Here is a 17,691-nt window from a genome sequence, read left to right as displayed (position 1 = left end):
GCGGGGCTTAGATGACGTCAGACTATGACGACAAAGGATCGTAGGGGACCCTACCAGGATCAGTCATGTCAAGTTTGGTGCAGCTGGGCTCAAAATTGTGGAATCCACAGCCAAACGTAAGGACACGGCGTTTAGGGTCACTTCGCCACGCCACCACGCCCACCTGCTGGATTCAAATGAGCTTGGCTTGGAATCCTCAAAGCACCAACATGTTTTCTGTCTGTGGACACAGTTTCACCTTGATTAGGTCAAAGGGGTCAGATAGCGACCGTTCAGCGTAAAAAATGACACTTCCTGTTCTCAGGGGGCGTGGCCTAAGTGACGTCATCATTTGACCGTTGGGTATTGTAGAGCATCCCATGATGATCAATCACTGAAAGTTTGGTGCTTCTATGAGTTTTTTTCAAAGAGTTATAACAGTTTGATGTTTCATGGCGAATCGGTGACCTTTGACCCCCGGAAAGACCCCTTCAGCAAGCCCGAAAACGCAAACCTACGATAACTTTGGATCGGCCATGCCTTATGAACGATCTGACCGAGTTTCAAGCCGATCGATCGAAATCCCTAGGACAAGTTAGAAAAAATGCGAACCCTGGGAACGTCCAAAATCGGGTCAAAATCGGAACTTCAATCCAAAATGGCCGACATTCTGTGATACTTGCACTATGACATTAATTGTAAATTCAGAGCGTCTTGGGGAGCTCTACAAGTGTGCCAAGTTTCAAGTCTCTACGATAAAGTAAGTGAATAGGAAAGGGTCTTTTGAAATTTGCTAGGTGGCGCCCTTGAGCCGTTTCAGTAGCAATTTTTCCCGGAACCTTAAAATACGTAAATTTTACACGGGCTCTATGCCCCCGCCAAGTTTGGTGAGTTTTTGAATATGATAAAGCCCCCAAAAAGCCAATTCATTTGGGAGAATAAAAAAAATTAAAGCTCCGCGGAGCCTCAAGCGGCCCTCGCAGCTAGCGCTGCTCCGGCCTATAGCCACCGCGGGGGTACCAGCACCGCCACCCGCCCGCCACCGCCGACGCTCGCGCGCCCTCATCCACGCTATCCGCTTTTACGGCTTCGGCAGAGCTCCCTGGCGATGAACCAAAAATCTGGAGCACATCGGGCCATGTAGAGAGGAGATACAGCTGTTTGATTAACATAGGGGGCGCAGTGGAGTCAAATTGCAATTAAACTCCACTGGGCTCCTTAGAGGTTCACAAGTGTCACTCATAAAAAGTCTGGTGTAAATCGGATGATGTGTCTGTGAATAAGAGATGATCGTATGCATATGGCGAGGGACAGCCATTTTGCGACGCCCCCACGCATCAGTAGGCATTGACAGAGTTCATCTTCATGTCATTTTATGTCAGTCTGCACAGGATGAATCCCATATGACTTAGAGTGTAAAAGTAAGACATACAGTAGAAAAAACAGGTGACTTCCTGTCGGAAGTGGGCGGGGCTAAGGTGATGTCATCAATCGACCACCTAACCGTGATGAGGACTGGTCTATAATGAGACATAGAAAGTCTGATGCAGCTGTGACCTTGTATGTGCATGTTATGTCACTTTGATGCTTAATGGTGAATAGTCAAAGTTTGGGACTTTGCCACGCCCACACGCTTTGACACACAAAAATTCCTGTGATAACTTCAGACCTTTAGTGTCTCAACTCTCTGCTGACTGAGTTTGAAGTCTGTATCTCGAAAGCTGTAGGAGGAGATGGATCAGATGTGACGTCTATGAAAAACAGTAAATGGCGGATTTTGATCCAAAATGGCCGACTTCCTTTTGGGTTTGCACCATGGCTCCAAGAGACTTTTTTGTAGGTCCTGACATCATACACATGTGTACCAAGTTTCATAATTCTAGGTTAAAGCATGGCTTGGGGCTGATTATTTAAATAATTCTAGGGGGCGCTGTAGAGAAATTAGGCCACGCCCATGAACGACTGTTATGGATTCCTGTTCGGGGATAAATAAGGATGCATCCTAGTGAGTTTGGTGCAGCTGGGCTGAACGATGTGGAATCTAGAGGCAAACGTATGGCGGCGGCGTTCCCTCTGCTTCGCCGCGCTGCCACGGCCACGCCCTCTACTGAAGACTCTTGGCGCTTTAAAGCAAGTGAGACCAACATGTTATCTGTCATCCAACACAGAATCATCTTGATTAGGTTGAGAGAACCATAGATGGAGCTTTACAAGTCAAAAAAAGGCACTTCCTGTTCTGAGGGGGCGGGGCTTAGATGACGTCAGACTATGACGACATAGGATCGTAAGGCATCCCACCAGGATCACTCATGTGAAGTTTGGTGCAGCTGGGCTTAAAATTGTGGAATCTACAGCCAAACGTATGGCGACGGCGTTACAGGTCAGTTCGCCACGCTGCCACGCCCACCTGCTCCATCAAAGCGAAACAGGGTTGGAATCCATGACACACCAACATGTTTTCTGTCTGTGGACACAGTTTCATGTTGATTAGGTCAAAGGGGTCAGATAGCGACCATTCACAGTAAAAAATGACACTTCCTGTTCTAAGGGGGCGTGGCCTAAGTGATGTCATCATTTGACCATTGGGTATTGTAGGGGACCCGATGATGATCAATCACTGACAGTTTGGTGCTGCTGTGAGTTTTTTTGTAAAAGTTATAACCGTTTTATTTTTCATGGCGACTAGGTGAACTTTGACCCCAGGTAACCCCCCTTCAGGAAGGTCGAAAACGCAAACCTACGATAACTTTGGATCGGCCATGCCTTATGAACGATCTGACCGAGTTTGAAGCCGATCGATCGAAATCCCTAGGACAAGTTCGAAAAAATGCGAACCCTGTAAACGGCCAAAATCGGGTCAAAATCGGAACTTCAATCCAAAATGGCCGACATTCTGTGATACTTGCACTATGACATTAATTGTAAATTCTGAGTGTCTTGGGGAGCTCTACAAGTGTACCAAGTTTCAAGTCTCTACGATAAAGTAAGTGAATAGGAAAGGGTCCTTTGAAATTTGCCAGGTGGCGCCCTTGAGCCGTTTCTTGTGCGATTTTTCTGAGGACCTTAAAATACGTAAATTTTACACGGGCTCTATGCCCCCGCCACGTTTGGTGAGTTTTTGAATATGATAAAGCCCCCAAAAAGCCAATTCATTTGGCACAAGAACTATAATAATAATAATAATAATAATAAGAAACAGCGCGATTACAATAGGCCTTCGCAGCGCTTAGCTGCTCGGGCCTAATAAGAAACAGTACAGTTTCAATAGGCTCTCGCAGCGCTTAGCTGCTCGGGCCTAATTAAAGCTCCGCGGAGCCTCAAGCGGCCCTCGCAGCCAAGCGCCGCTCAAGCCTATAGCCACCGCGGATGTTCCAGCACCGCCTCCCGCCGGCCACCGCCGACGCTCGCGCGCCGTCCTCCACGCGATCCGCTTTGATGCCTTCGGCAGCGTTCCCTGGCCATGCACCCAAAATCTGGAGCAGATCGGGCCATGTGGCAAGGAGCTACAGCTGTTTGATTAACCTAGGGGGCGCAGTGGAGTCAAATTGCAATTAAACTGTATTGGGCTCCTCAGAGGTTCACAAGTGTCACTCATAAAAAGTCTGGTGCAAATAGGATGATGCGTTTGTGAATAAGAGACGATCGTATGCATATGGCGAGGGACAGCCATTTTGCCACTCCCCCACGGGTCAGTAGGCATTGACAGAGTTCATCATCATCTCATGTTATGTCAGTCTGCACAGGGTTGGTATCCATGACACACCAACATGTTTTAGAGTGTAAAAGTAAGACATACAGTAGAAAAAAGAGGTGACTTCCTGTCGGAAGTGGGCGGGGCTAAGGTGATGTCATCAATCGACCACCTAACTGTGATGAGGGCTGGTCTATAATGAGACATAGAAAGTCTGATGCATCTGTGACCTGGCATTAGGAAGAAATTTCACATTCATGTTTCATGATGTATATTCAAAGTTTGGGACTTAGCCACGCCCCCACGGGTCAGTAGAGTTCATCACGGCAGAGTTCATCATCATTTCATTTCATGTCAGCCTGCACAGGATGAAACCCATAAGAATTAGAGAGTAAAAGTAAGACATACAATTGAAGAAAGAGGTTACTTCCTGTCGGAAGTGGGCGGGGCTAGGGTGATGTCATCAATCGACCACCTAACTATGATGAAGGCTGGTCTATAATGAGACATAGAAAGTCTGATGCAGCTGTGACCTGGCATTTGGAAGTTATTTCACATTCATGTTTCATGCTGTATAGTCAAAGTTTGGGACTTAGCCACGCCCCCACGGGTCAGTCGAGTTCATCATGGGAGAGTTCATCATCATATCATGTCATGTCAGCCTACACCGGATGAAACCCATATGACTTAGAGAGTAAAAGTAAGACATACAATAGAAAAAACAGGTGACTTCCTGTCGGAAGTGGGCGGGGTTAAGGTGATGTCATCAACTGACCATCTCAATGTGATGAGGGGTGGTCTGTAGTCAGATATAGGAAGTCTGATGCAGCTGTGACCTTCTATGTGGAAGTTATTGCATCTTGATGTTTCATGGCGAATAGTCAAAGTTTGGGACTTAGCCACGCCCACATGCTTTGACATAGAAAAATTCCTACGATAACTTTTCATCTTTAATGTCTCAAGTCTCTGCTGACTGAGTTTGAAGTCTCTATCTCAAAAGCTGCAGGAGGAGATAGATCAGATGCGATGTCTATGAAAAAGAGGAAATGGCTGATTTTGATCCAAAATGGCCGACTTCCTGTTGGGTTTGCACCATGGCTCCAAGAGACTTTTTTGTAGGTCCTGACATGATACACATGTGTACCAAGTTTCATAATTCTAGGTTAAAGCATGGCTTGGGGCTGATCATTTAAAAATTTCTAGGGGGCGCTGTAGAGAAATTAGGCCACGCCCATCAACGACTGTTATGGATTCCTGTTCGGGGATGGATAAGGATGCATCCTAGTGAGTTTGGTGCAGCTGGGCTGAACGATGTGGAATCTAGAGCCAAACGTATGGCGGCGGCGTTACCTCTGCTTCGCTGCGGTCCCACGGCCACGCCCTCTACAGAAGACTCTTGGCGCTTTAAAGCAAGTGACACTAACATGTTATCTGTCATCCAACACAGAATCATGTTGATTAGGTGCAGTGAGCCAGAAAGGCAGCTTTCCATGGAAAAAAAAGCACTTCCTGTTCTGAGGGGGCGGGGCTTAGATGACGTCAGACTATGACAACATAGGATCGTAGGGGACCCTACCAGGATCACTCATGTCAAGTTTGGTGCAGCTGGCCTCAAAATTGTGGAATCCACAGCCAAACGTAAGGACACGGCGTTTAGGGTCACTTCGCCACGCCGCCACGCCCACCTGCTGGATTCAAATGAGCTTGGCTTGGAATCCTCAACACACCAACATGTTTTCTGTCTGTGGACACAGTTTCACCTCGATTAGGTCAAAGGGGTCAGATAGCGACCGTTCAGCGTAAAAAATGACACTTCCTGTTCTCAGGGGGCGTGGCCTAAGTGACGTCATCATTTGACCATTGGGTATTGTAGAGCATCCCATGATGATCAATCACTGAAAGTTTGGTGCTTCTATGAGTTTTTTTCAAAGAGTTATAACAGTTTGATGTTTCATGGCGAATCGGTGACCTTTGACCCCCGGAAAGACCCCTTCAGCAAGCCCGAAAACGCAAACCTACGATAACTTTGGATCGGCCATGCCTTATGAACGATCTGACCGAGTTTGAAGCCGATCGATCGAAATCCCTAGGACAAGTTCGATCAAATGCGAACCCTGCAAACGCCCAAAATCGGGTCAAAATCGGAACTTTAATCCAAAATGGCCGACAATCTGTGATACTTGCACTATGACATTAATTGTAAATTCTGAGTGTTTTGGGGAGCTGTACAAGTGTACCAAGTTTCAAGTCTCTACGATAAAGTAAGTGAATAGGAAAGGGTCCTTTGAAAGTTGCTAGGTGGCGCCCTTGAGCCGTTTCTTTTGCGATTTTTGCAACGACCATAAAATACAAAATTTCGCACCGGGCTCTATGCCCCCGCCAAGTTTGGTGAGTTTTTGAATATGATAAAGCCCCCAAAAAGCCAATTCATTTGGCACAAGAACTATAATAATAATAAGAAACAGCAAGGTTTCAATAGGCTCTCGCAGCGCTTAGCTGCTCGGGCCTAATAATAATAAGAAACAGTACAGAAACAATAGGCTCTCGCAGCGATAGCTGCTCGGGCCTAATAATAATAAACAGCAAGGTTTCAATAGGCTCTCGCAGCGCTTAGCTGCTCGGGCCTAATAAACAGTACAGTTTCAATAGGCTCTCGCAGCGCTTAGCTGCTCGGGCCTAATTAACAGCACGATTACAATAGGCCTTCGCAGCGCTTAGCTGCTCGGGCCTAATTACAGAAGATGTGTGCTAATAAATAACAACAATGGAGACTTACCTGAGTAGGACAACTTTTCCCTTTGAACCCACTGCTAAGTCAGGAAGTCCATCACCACTCTGATCGTAGGAAGACTGACTGATGGAGATGCCAAATGACTTCAGGCCTGATTGGACTGCAGATGCAGCAATTCTCTGTAATGAGAAAAATCTTTGTTTATCAAGTTCATCCATTCATTCTTTATACCAGCTTGTCTGTGCAGAGTCAAAGGGTGGCTGGGGGTAAAGGTCACCAGCAGACCCCCCATTAGGAGTGGGCTGGTGCATTAGGACTTAACCTAGTGCAACCATTAGGTAAGACATAATGGACACAATTCTTAGTGCAATTGAGAGTAACCAATAAACCTAACAATCATGATTTTGGTCTATCGGAGGAAGCCAGAGTACCTGGAGAAAACTTACAGAATAATATGAAGAACAAGTAAACTCTATTCAATAATGACCCTACCAACTGTGAAGGTTCAACTCATGTTGAAAAACAAAACATTTAATGGTTTGTGTTTGTGTTTTGCTCACCTGTGAGTAAGTAGGATTTATTTTTCTTCCTCCTTCTCCTTGGAATATGTAGATGCTGCCTTGGCCATCATTCTCCAAAGGAGCTCCAACGGCCAAATCATTGAATTTATCTGCATTTATATCAGGCAGAACAGCAAGAGACGACCCAAACCTCCCTCTGACAGACGCATCACCTCTTAGTGTGGTTATTTGTGACGGTTTATCAAAATAACAAACCACACTCTGGAAAAATGAGAGGATGAGAAAAACTTTATTTATGCCAAAACTTAACAGGAGGTTAAATAAATCAACATAAATGACTCGGCATTTACCAAACGACTTAATTCACAGACATAAACTCGTCCTTCTCTATCAACGTCTTTGTACATCGGAGAGGATATGAGGATTAGATCAGTCACACCATCAGAATCCACATCCATGGCACAAACCTCAGCCCCAAAATATTCACCAGTCTGGAGAAAACAAGAATAAATGGTCATCAGAAAGAAACCTTCATTTTTTACACAGTTGGTCTTATAATCTGATCACAGTAATTCAGCAATAGCATTCAGTAACAAGAATGTTGTAGTTAACTAATGGGCCACAAGTCACTTGAAACTCTGACCCTACCCTCTGTTTAATTCTCTTTAAGTCATTGTTACCAACAATGTCAACATGTGCGTTGTTTAGTTAAATAAGTACAAAGAAAATGTATCTGAGCCTCTGAATTTGGAAAAGATCATTTCTAAAACATTGATCAATTTTGTATTTAGCAGATAGAAATAGGTTTGGATTTCATAGCTGATCTACAACAAAAATAGTTTGTTTTAATTTAATGCCAGAAAGAGGAAAAAGTTCTGTCTTTTCATTGAATAGATGTAAATTTAAACTGTACCTACCTGTTGTTCAAAGGGTCTGATTTCATCTCTCGGTCGTTCATTGAAAGCTGTCATAACAACTCCTTTGTGTTCATTTCTTGGAGCACCAAGAATTGTCAGAGGACCATAACTTGTTTTAGCAACAGCCATGGAATAACCTGGAGTTCAATGGTTAAATAGTCAGAGACAGTCTTTTTAAACTTTTAAATGTTTTGGACAGTTAAGATGCTAAACAGACTGACATACCTAAAAGTATCTTTCTAATAGACTAAGATAGCAGCTCTGTGGGTCAGTGAATTATTTAGTCAAACCAAACTGAAATTGTGCCGATAAAAATCCCTAAAAATCAGATTTCTGTCTTGTTCTTACCAAGGTAACTGTCAGGCTCAATGAACAATGGCTCAAATGTGACGTTGTTTAAAACATTACTAAGCAAGTATTTCTTGTAGCCTCCTCTCCATTGGTTAGCACCAACCATAGTCATCTGAATATACTGCAATGCAAGAACAGAGAGATCAATTTATTTCAAATATGGGTTGCTTTTAATGCCGTAAGACTCTGAAATATTTACTTTGTGATTATTTACCCCAGACACATAAGCTGCTCTGAAGCCTTCTTGAGACATTTCCTGTTTCAGCGTCTCTCCACCACTTTGTGATCCTGTAAATTCAAAACAAATTAAATATTATTTTACAGAGTTCTTTAGAGTTCCTGTACACCATAGAACCAACAATAACTTAAATAAAGTCACTACTTAGTAGTTTAATATAATTGTGCTTTATATTTGTAAGTAGCCACTGTTAGCTATGAAACAAAATGTGTACATGTTGCTGAAAAATGGAACAAGTGTTTCAGATGTTAAATTATAAATTTATACCTTCAATGGAAAAAATTTTTGCCTGCAAGTTGTCCCGTATTTTGTCAAGAGCATCAAAGCTTCCCACTTGAAACACATAATTGTCAGCAGGTTGAGATGCAATCATTCTGAGCTCTTGTTTTGCACTTGTACTTGTGAATGCGTTCCCCACCTGGAGGTGTAAATACAATGTCAGTGAAACATTATGATGCAGTCGTTCTTTTCAAAGCAGTCGTTGTAATTTACATTTTCTCCTAAAGTTTTTGAGTCAAGATTAGTCATAAAAACTAGCACTGAGTCATTAACTCTGCTTTTAAGTACAGTACAAGAAATTGTTTTAGGAATAAAATAAAAGTTTAGCATTTATGTGAAATTTTATATGAAGATCTTGAGGAGGAAAAGAAAAACAAATTCTGTGTTTTTATGCTTTTATATATTTGACAGTTTTGGTTTACAAATGAAAATATAACAATGCAGTTACAATGAAAGCTAATAATGCTTTTTGCAGTATGAAAATGTAATGTGTTGTACTCTAACAGACAATAAGCACATATGTTTACATGTAATTGTAAAAAAAAAAATCATAAATGCTACTTACCCCAATAGCAAATCGAATAATGTTTTTTCGATCAGCTGACTGTGTTGCTGCTGGTAATTGACTGCGATCATGAGACTCTCCATCTGTAATCACTATTAAAATTCTTTTCACATTTGACCTGGAACCCGATTGTGATGAGAAGACATCATTCCTGTTAAAAAATATATTATTATTATTATTGTTCCTCCAACACTGCCTCTGTTTTCTCTCTTAAGAAATGTGGTGTGAACAAGCTGTGTTGGTTTGTTTCCATCCTAAATGCTGTAGCCTTTATTTAACCAATGTTGTGGTTTTCAGAAATACTGAAATGTTATATAGGATTTAAAAATAATCAAAAAAACACAAACCACAGTATTTAACAAGTAGCAGTAATAGTCGTAAGGACACTCAATATATTATTATTATATATTCATTTAAGTCTCACCACTCTAGAGGCTACATATGTATAAAGTCTGACCAACTTGGTCAGAAAATACATTACATAGCTCTTCTTAGCACATAGGGGCTGCAAATATCTGACTAAAAACATTTTATTTATTTTAACCCACTGTCATCCATTAAGTGCGCAGATATAATCTTATTTTAAATCTACTTTTCTCATATTTTATTAAGTAGCTTCATCTGATTTGCTTTTTTTATCATTTGTGCAACTATGAAGTAGACAAAAGTAAATATTTTTAGTTTCTATAATCTAACTTCTAGAGAATTGTACTGTCCTTTGGACATCAAAGTCAATCTAGAATCTTCTTCAAGTTACATTGATAATTATTTTTCCTACTAGTTAAAAACTACATTACCTACTGAAACAACATGTCTCTCTAAATAGAAAAAGTGACTTTCTAAGCTATTCATGATCAAATTTAATTTTGTTTCTTTAACCTTTATAGTAATATTAAAATAACACATCAGAAATACTTACACAACATTTTGGATGGCTCCAGCTGTATATGTTCCTCCTCTTTTTTGACCGATGTTGTTAATTTGAGATTCCCAGTTGAAAGTGCTAAAAGTATTAAAGTAGTAATGTGTTGTTGGAGAATAAGAAAACTGGGTGATGGCAAACTGCAAAAATGAAAAAATGGATATGAAGTTAAAAATCAACTACAGTAAATTAAAAGCAGCAACGACCTTAAAGGAGATGTACACTTAGAAAAGCATCAACAATGTTTTTGATGAAGTTACAGGTCTCACCTGTGTATCTCTTCCCAGGAGTGATCTGATCATATTTTTCACAAATTCTTTCATTCTGCTGAAATCTTCATCAGCCACACTGCCTGAGCCATCCAGCAGAAATGCAATGTCTGCTTGGGTTCGACACTCTGTGAAAAGAAATCAGAGATCTAGATCAGTTTCCTGACCGTTATTCAAGTGTGCTGATGAGAAAGTTAACCTCCAGTTTACAGAGGCAGTGACATAATTATGATGAAACAAGCTCACTGTGCCTACCTTCAGTCGCAGACGGGTAAGACTTTACAAACGAATTAGATCGATCGATCTCATAGCACAAACCGTTGTACATGGTGATAGTTTTGCAGTCTCTGGGAATGGTTGGACCACAGACCTGGAAAAGGTGTGAATAATATACCTTTATATTTTCATTCATTATTTATTCATTATTTTCTGCAGCTCATCCTCTCACCATTGTGTTTTGTGTTGACGGATCATTTGCCATCTCCAAACCAAGAGACATGTTGACAGCAGCTATTTGCTCTGTAAAAACAATCATTTGTGGTGATGATTTGACAAAATTATCACTCATTAAGAATTGTTCCCATAAATTACAGTAATTATTTGCAGAATTTCATTTTGTTTTAATGTAAATGTCTCCCAACTGAAGCTGTTATAACACCAGGTTGGTGAAATGTTGCTCCATAAACCTTAAACTGAAAAAAGGAAACTGTTAGAGGGAAATGTCTGCTATTTTTTTAATCAAATGGCAACAAGATGTAAAAATGAGAAGTGAAGGCTGACATTGGATAAGAAAGATTATTTCACCCTTACAGATTTTTTTCGTTTTTGGGGGCAACAACATAGTACCTGTCACGGCTTTCTATGTTCCAAAAACCAAAATTCCAACAAAGGCCGTGGATGGTAACAGGTGGTTTGATTTGCACGCACTTCCGACTTGATTTGTTTTGAAAAAATATATTCTTTATTTCTTGTAAAATAATAGCGACAAAATAATTACTAAAAATGTCTTACAACTTAGCCGAAAACGAAAGTAAACTTAATTTGATCTTTCAAGTACAAAACAAGTGGTCAAAAACTAATTTACAAAACCTCCCGTCAACACACCAAACATCTGCCAAACAATAGACCTCCACCAAGCACCCGGTGTGTTTTAATTACTCAAATTAATGGGAGGTTCTAACCAATTACCAACATAGTCTAATCAATTCAAATATACAAATTAATTACAGATTTTGGTTCTAAACTGAATTAAATAAATTCTAACTTCCCAAAATAGAAAACTAAATTAGTAGAAATTACAATTCACAAAATTTGCATAAATGGCCACAACATAGTACCTGTGTAAGTAGAGGAGCGATCTACTTAAAATCTAAGAACTGAATGTTCACTGGATGTTATATTACCTTTGTCTGATATTAAAACTTCAGCTGAAACATCTAAGTTTGATGGAGGAAATACTTGTTTACAGGACAGCATGTTTGACATTGTTCAGTATTTAGTGCATAATCTTTCCTTTAAGCTCCTTGTGCAACCAACCTCTGGTCATGATATGAACTTATAAAATTTGTACTTTTAAATGTCTTTATTGTGAAATTTGTGCGTTCATAATATTGGTAGTAAAATGATTCCTACCTAGAGCAACAAGATTGCTGCAACTGCCTCCTCTGTTGCACCGATATATCCGTCCCCTTTTATTCCTTTGGTACTGTAGTAGTGGGGCGCTGACAAGCAGACTGAGAGAAACACAGACAAACATTGGTTACAACATTTTACAAAAGTTTTTAAAAATTGAATCGAGATGACTCACTCTGATTGTCTTTGCACCACCTGGTAGCCAAAACTTTCATCATTTTCTGTCAGGGTTTTCCAAGCCCCAGAATCAACGTTAAAGCCGACTGCAGCTTTTAGCACTGAGGAAAAAAAGAACAAATCCACAGAATCTCTTTAATTCAAAGCTATTATGGTTTTTCTTTTACTATTAAGTTTTTCTGTTTTAATGACTGAGTACAGAGATATTTTGGTGAAGAATGCAGGAGAGAACAGACATGTTCTGCAGTTTCAGTGTTTAACCACTAGAGAGCACTAAAGACCAAACCTTTCAAATGTCACAGGAACAATAAAGTTAACAGTGTAAGTTGAATATTGCAGTCAGGTTTTAATATTTAAGTTGTATCATGCAACTGGCTTGTTATTTTATTTTACTGTAAAAACTGAAATAGATTTTTCCTGTATCACAGATTCTATTTATTGGATTTTCTTTCTCCACAGTTAATTTAGCTTCATATATTTAAAATTAGTAATGTCACCTTTGGTTAGATTTACATCCTTTTAGAACATAATTGGACCAACGTCCTGCCAAGCAAAACAAAACTCTGCAGTGAGCAGGGCGAAGTCACTGAGAGTGAGAGCTGAGCAGCAAATGGGCGAAAAAAATCGAGGAGCTGGCTCTCACTTAATGGGATTTGGGTCTTCCAATTCACTACAAAGCATGTCACCTGGTGACTCTGAACCCATCCAAGCACTGAACAGATGGTTGGAACAGATAAATGCCTGGATGTGCCATAACTTTCTCCAGCTGAATAAAAACAAAAGTGAAGTTATTATCTTTGGACCCCATGAGGAACAACCTAGAGTCAGCACAAAGCTTCAGTTATTACAACTAGAAATTAGTGATCAGACCTGAAATTTGGATGTGGTGATGGAGTCAGATCTGAACGTTCAGATTCTTATAAACGGTTGCAAACTCAGCCTTCTATCACCTGAAGAACATGTCTAGACTTAAAGGACTAATGTCAAAGCAAGATCTCTAGAGAAACTCAATCATGCATTTATAGTTGCAATGATTACTGCAACACTGTCTTCACAAATCTGACTAAAACCAGGAAGTTACAACACATCTCTCCACTTCCAAAGTACGTTCACTGACTCCCTGTAGCTCAGAGAATACATTTTAAAATACTGATGTTAATTTATAAATCACTCAACAGTTTAGCACCACAATGCATAAAAGATCTGCTGTTGTCATAGCAACCTTCCAGACCTCTCAGGTCTTCTGGTTTTGGTTTGCTGTGCATCTAGAACCGGAACCAAACATGGAGAAGCAGCATTCAGCTTCTATTCACCACAAATCTGGAACAAACTTCTGGAAAACGGCAAAACACCTGAAACACTGAATGCTTTAAATCTAAACTAAAATCTAAACTAAAACTCCACCTGTTGAAAGTTGTCTTTCATTTGTAGTAAGTTAAACATTGGTCAACATATTTGATAAGTGTTTTCTTGATGATTTTGATGACATTTGACAAAATGTAATGTCGATTGCTTGTTTCATAATTGATGACTATATGATGTGATGTAAGGCATGTGTTGCTGAAATGTGCTTTGCAGATAAACGTGGCTTGAACTGTTAGAGTTTATTGCAACACTTTTAACGAAGTACTGGAAAGTCTGTAGTCTGGTCATTTCTGCTCTGTTTTCTTTAGTTACTGTTCCCATACCATTTCTAAGTTTATTTTTGTCTCATTAAATATCGTAATTTTTCCTTTTCTTCTGCCTCCCTTCTGCCTGTATTTGGGTGTTACTCATCTACCCCACGAAGATTGTGACAGTAAAATATTTTTAAATACTTTTACAGAGGACCTGCATTTAAAAGCTTCCATTCAAGACATGGAGTCGGACCTGAACGTTCAGATTCTCATAAAAACGGTTGCAAACTCGGCCTTCTATCACCTGAAGAACATATAGACTTAAAGGACTAATGTCACAGAAAGATCTGTGCTTTAAATCTAAACTAAACCTTTTCTTTGTTTGCTTCTGCCACCAGCTCACTTAGCAATCTTAACATTTTCACCTGGTTTTATTTCATTTTCCTTTATTTAACCAGGTTTAAATCCCACAGAGTAGGGTTGTGCCGATTTTCGTGACAAAGTGTATGATCGGTGATCGCCGATCGTGTTGCCGATCACACTGCTGTATCTCACTTCGCAGCCTGTATGTGCAGCTATCTCCTCTTTCCTTCGCACTGCGTAAGCATGCGGTGATACACACTAAGCAATGTGGTGTGTAACGCTCAGCGTGAATGGGGAAGTTTGCGTGTTGCGACAGAAAAATACCTCGGGAGTAAAGCACGTCCAAATGCATCAACACAACGAGTCTAATATGACATTTAAAAACAAACTCTTGACCAAGTTTGGTTCTGGTGCTGCATAAAAAAAGACATCCGGAGCTCTCAGGTAAAGCAGCACAACTACCAACACTCACCAAGAAGAGCATGACGGTCAGAAAGCTAAACAAGTAAATTATTCAAGTCTTCGAGCTGCGGTGTAAGACGCTGGTTCTGCTCTCGCTGTTGAACCGCCGCTACGCGCTACTGGTGGTAAAATTTCACAGACGGATCGCCGCTCAACCCAACAGTGAACTCTCACAACCATGCATTTATAGCTGCTTAAAGCTGCAGCATGTAACTTATAAAGAAAGAAAAATATGTGTATTAAAAGTTTCGCTATGTTCTAACATAAGACAGATAATCTCTGGGGAAAGAAAATCGATCTCCTCTGTGTTCTGCAGAATTACTCAGTTCAGTCAGTAACCGGAACCAGCATTAATCAGCTAGCCGCTCTCAGGAAGTTTTGATTTATTTAGGATTGTTTATTTTGATGCAGCCTGCATTTGACTTTGAATTAATGCTTCCTTTTTTTGTTGACATTATTTGATATAGGCAGGTTTATTTATGTATAATTTATGGTACTGAGAATTTTACTGTTGAATATTATTTTACTGATTGCAGGTTTTTCAGTTGTCCTTTAAACTGAATAGCTGCTGCATTGTGTCTGCAAGTATTTTGCATATTTATGTCTAAATTAGGCGAATTTATTGCCAAATAATTGTTCCATTTTGCCAGATCACACAGTAGCATTTATACTTGACGCGAAAAATTAATAGCCAATCCAGAATATTGGCAGTGATTATGGGTGATCGGATTCGGCAGCAAAAAACCTGATCGGAGCATCCCAACCACAGAGATGAAAAAAAATCTCATTTGCAAACATCTGCAGCTCCCATCAAAATGCTTACACAGAACAAATATATTAAAAACAGATAGACCAATAAAAATAATTTATTGAAGAGCGTTGACTCTTGTTAAATTCATGTTGCTCATTCTTAAGAAAAGTTTGAAATAATTACTAAAAAGTAAAATTCGACATCCTGAGTTGAGACTGGAGAACTGTCCGAATGTATGGGCGAAGTAAAAGACAATGTTTGTCATAATGAAGAAATTTGTGAGGGGAATTGTGAGTTACATTTAACACAGTTCCAGTTAAAACAGTTACACAGTTGCATTTAACACAATTAAATGTTGCATTTAACACAATTAAATGTAATGACCATTTTTAACATGCATACTGATGATAAATTGCTAAAAGGGAAGCAAAGCTAAATTCAAGTAGAAAATGTCTCTGCTGCAGACAGAAAAATGATCAAGACTTAGGCATCTTAAGGAATTAAAGTAGCTGTCTGCTCTATTTCACCAAAAGACTTAAGAGGGAAACAGCCTGTACTTGCATAATGTGCATCATGCTTTGTTAAGTTTAGAGCACTTGAAACGCTTCAGACTACATTTAGTTATTCACACATTCACAGACTTATGAGCGGGGGTTTGAACTGGCAACCCACAGGTTACAAGACAAAGTCCTACCACAGTCGCAACATAATAAACTTTACTTTTGTTACATTTTATTATTGGATGATATACAAAAACTATTTTAAACGTTCTTATGTCTTGCACTTCTAGGTTACTTTTGTGCTTGTTTTTTTTTTTTAGGCCTCTAAAACATAATAGGTAAAACAGAAACTTATTTTATTGTCTGCAGCTTCCATCAAGTAATCGCTCTGACAGTTTTCACACTGGCAGATTATTTAAAACATCTGCATGAAATCAGAAGACACAAACTTTCCTTACCTGAACAGAAAAGTGCCACAGTAATTATCCAGTCCATTGTGTTTCTGGCATTGAGGTCAAACTAAAAGTGTGATTTCCTCTCTGGTCAACCAATTTAAACTGAGAGGCAGTGCATTACTTTTCATGATGTAGGAGGAGTTACAACAGGGTCACTTTAAACTCAGAAGAGAAATATTTTCATTTACCGTTTTTCTCTTCTGACCTTTAAAACTGTAATGTGAAATCTAGCAGCTTTAGTTGGTTCAGGGTAAAACAATGGGTGGAGGTAACAGAATCGGTGTTTGGTCATCTGTGTTTGGGTTGTTTTAACTCGAAATCCTGAAATAATCAGGCCATGTCCTAATAAGGTGTTGTTCTGCCATCTTCCTGTGTGGGTTTGGTCATTTTGCTTAATGTGGAAATAAAAAAATGAAGTCACATCCTTAAAAGAAACCTTCTGTGGGTGTCGGTTCCTGCCTGCCCACATAGACCAGCAGCAGTTCTCTTCCTGAAGTAACACAATATTTCTATTGTACTTTTTATGAACTACTGATACTGCTTAGTTTGTGCAAAAACACAAAACGTTTGATGCAAGGTATCGAAACTTGTTTTAAGTAAATAATTCCTTAATGGTGATCAGACATACTAGTTTGATCACCATTAACAAGGTCAGAGGTCGGCAACCCGCAACTCTAGAAACGCATGCGGCTCTTTAGTGTTGCCCTAGTGGCTCTGACGCTTTTTCAAAAATATTTGAAAATGGAAAAAGATGGGGTGGGAAATATATTTTTTGTCTTCATGTAGTTTCTGTAGGAGGACAAACATGACGGTCATTTCATAACGTTTTCCACGCTATAAAAATGTGTAGAATAAATATTAAATTTCTGTCAACGAAGATTTGCATCATAGCCTGCGACACGTTTCTTCCAGCTGGGCGGGACGCAAGGCAGGTGGCTGTTGTAAACAAACCGACGGGTGTGTGGGGGTCAATGGAGGGGAACAGAGGAAAATAGCAGAGGAGAGATTCTACAATTCTTGGACCGAATCATTTGCATTCATTGCCAAAGTGGAAGGATTACCTGAATGTTTGCGCCGTAGCGAGAAGTTGTCAAATAACAAACCGTACTTTCCGGACTATAGAGCGCACCTTACTATAGCACCTACAATAAAAAAAAAATAAAAAAAAAAATAAAAAAAACTGGAAACGTAGATATATAAGCCGCACCAGGCTATAAGCCGCATAGTCCAAACAATACGGTAATGTGGAAAGACATTTCCAGAGAAGCGCTA

At 39.9% G+C, this 17,691-nt stretch overlaps 1 protein-coding gene across 1 annotated transcript in view; it reads right to left on the bottom strand.

Moving 5' to 3' along the window:
- LOC106911476 (integrin alpha-M-like) overlaps positions 1 to 16,519 on the bottom strand; it is a 107,744-nt gene extending 91,225 nt beyond the window's left edge. Inside the window, exons 1-15 of the mRNA XM_088000959.1 lie at positions 16,423 to 16,519; positions 12,271 to 12,373; positions 12,096 to 12,196; positions 10,912 to 10,982; positions 10,719 to 10,833; positions 10,464 to 10,591; positions 10,192 to 10,334; positions 9,273 to 9,423; positions 8,696 to 8,846; positions 8,405 to 8,478; positions 8,188 to 8,311; positions 7,840 to 7,976; positions 7,273 to 7,413; positions 6,962 to 7,183; positions 6,447 to 6,580 (exon numbers count right to left, since the gene is read on the bottom strand). Of these exons, the coding sequence (XP_087857085.1) occupies positions 6,447 to 6,580; positions 6,962 to 7,183; positions 7,273 to 7,413; positions 7,840 to 7,976; positions 8,188 to 8,311; positions 8,405 to 8,478; positions 8,696 to 8,846; positions 9,273 to 9,423; positions 10,192 to 10,334; positions 10,464 to 10,591; positions 10,719 to 10,833; positions 10,912 to 10,982; positions 12,096 to 12,196; positions 12,271 to 12,373; positions 16,423 to 16,459 (1,832 nt within the window). The 5' untranslated portion in view covers positions 16,460 to 16,519. The remainder of the gene's footprint in view (positions 1 to 6,446; positions 6,581 to 6,961; positions 7,184 to 7,272; positions 7,414 to 7,839; positions 7,977 to 8,187; positions 8,312 to 8,404; positions 8,479 to 8,695; positions 8,847 to 9,272; positions 9,424 to 10,191; positions 10,335 to 10,463; positions 10,592 to 10,718; positions 10,834 to 10,911; positions 10,983 to 12,095; positions 12,197 to 12,270; positions 12,374 to 16,422) is intronic.
- Positions 16,520 to 17,691: the final 1,172 nt, after the last annotated feature.

The sequence above is a fragment of the Poecilia mexicana genome, unplaced genomic scaffold (genome assembly GCF_051168715.1).
Source record: "Poecilia mexicana isolate PSO_F unplaced genomic scaffold, ASM5116871v1 scaffold_19, whole genome shotgun sequence".
Classification (NCBI taxonomy): Eukaryota; Metazoa; Chordata; class Actinopteri; order Cyprinodontiformes; family Poeciliidae; genus Poecilia; species Poecilia mexicana.
Note: the sequence above shows the minus strand (reverse complement) of the source record. Positions and strands in the feature narration are given on the sequence as shown.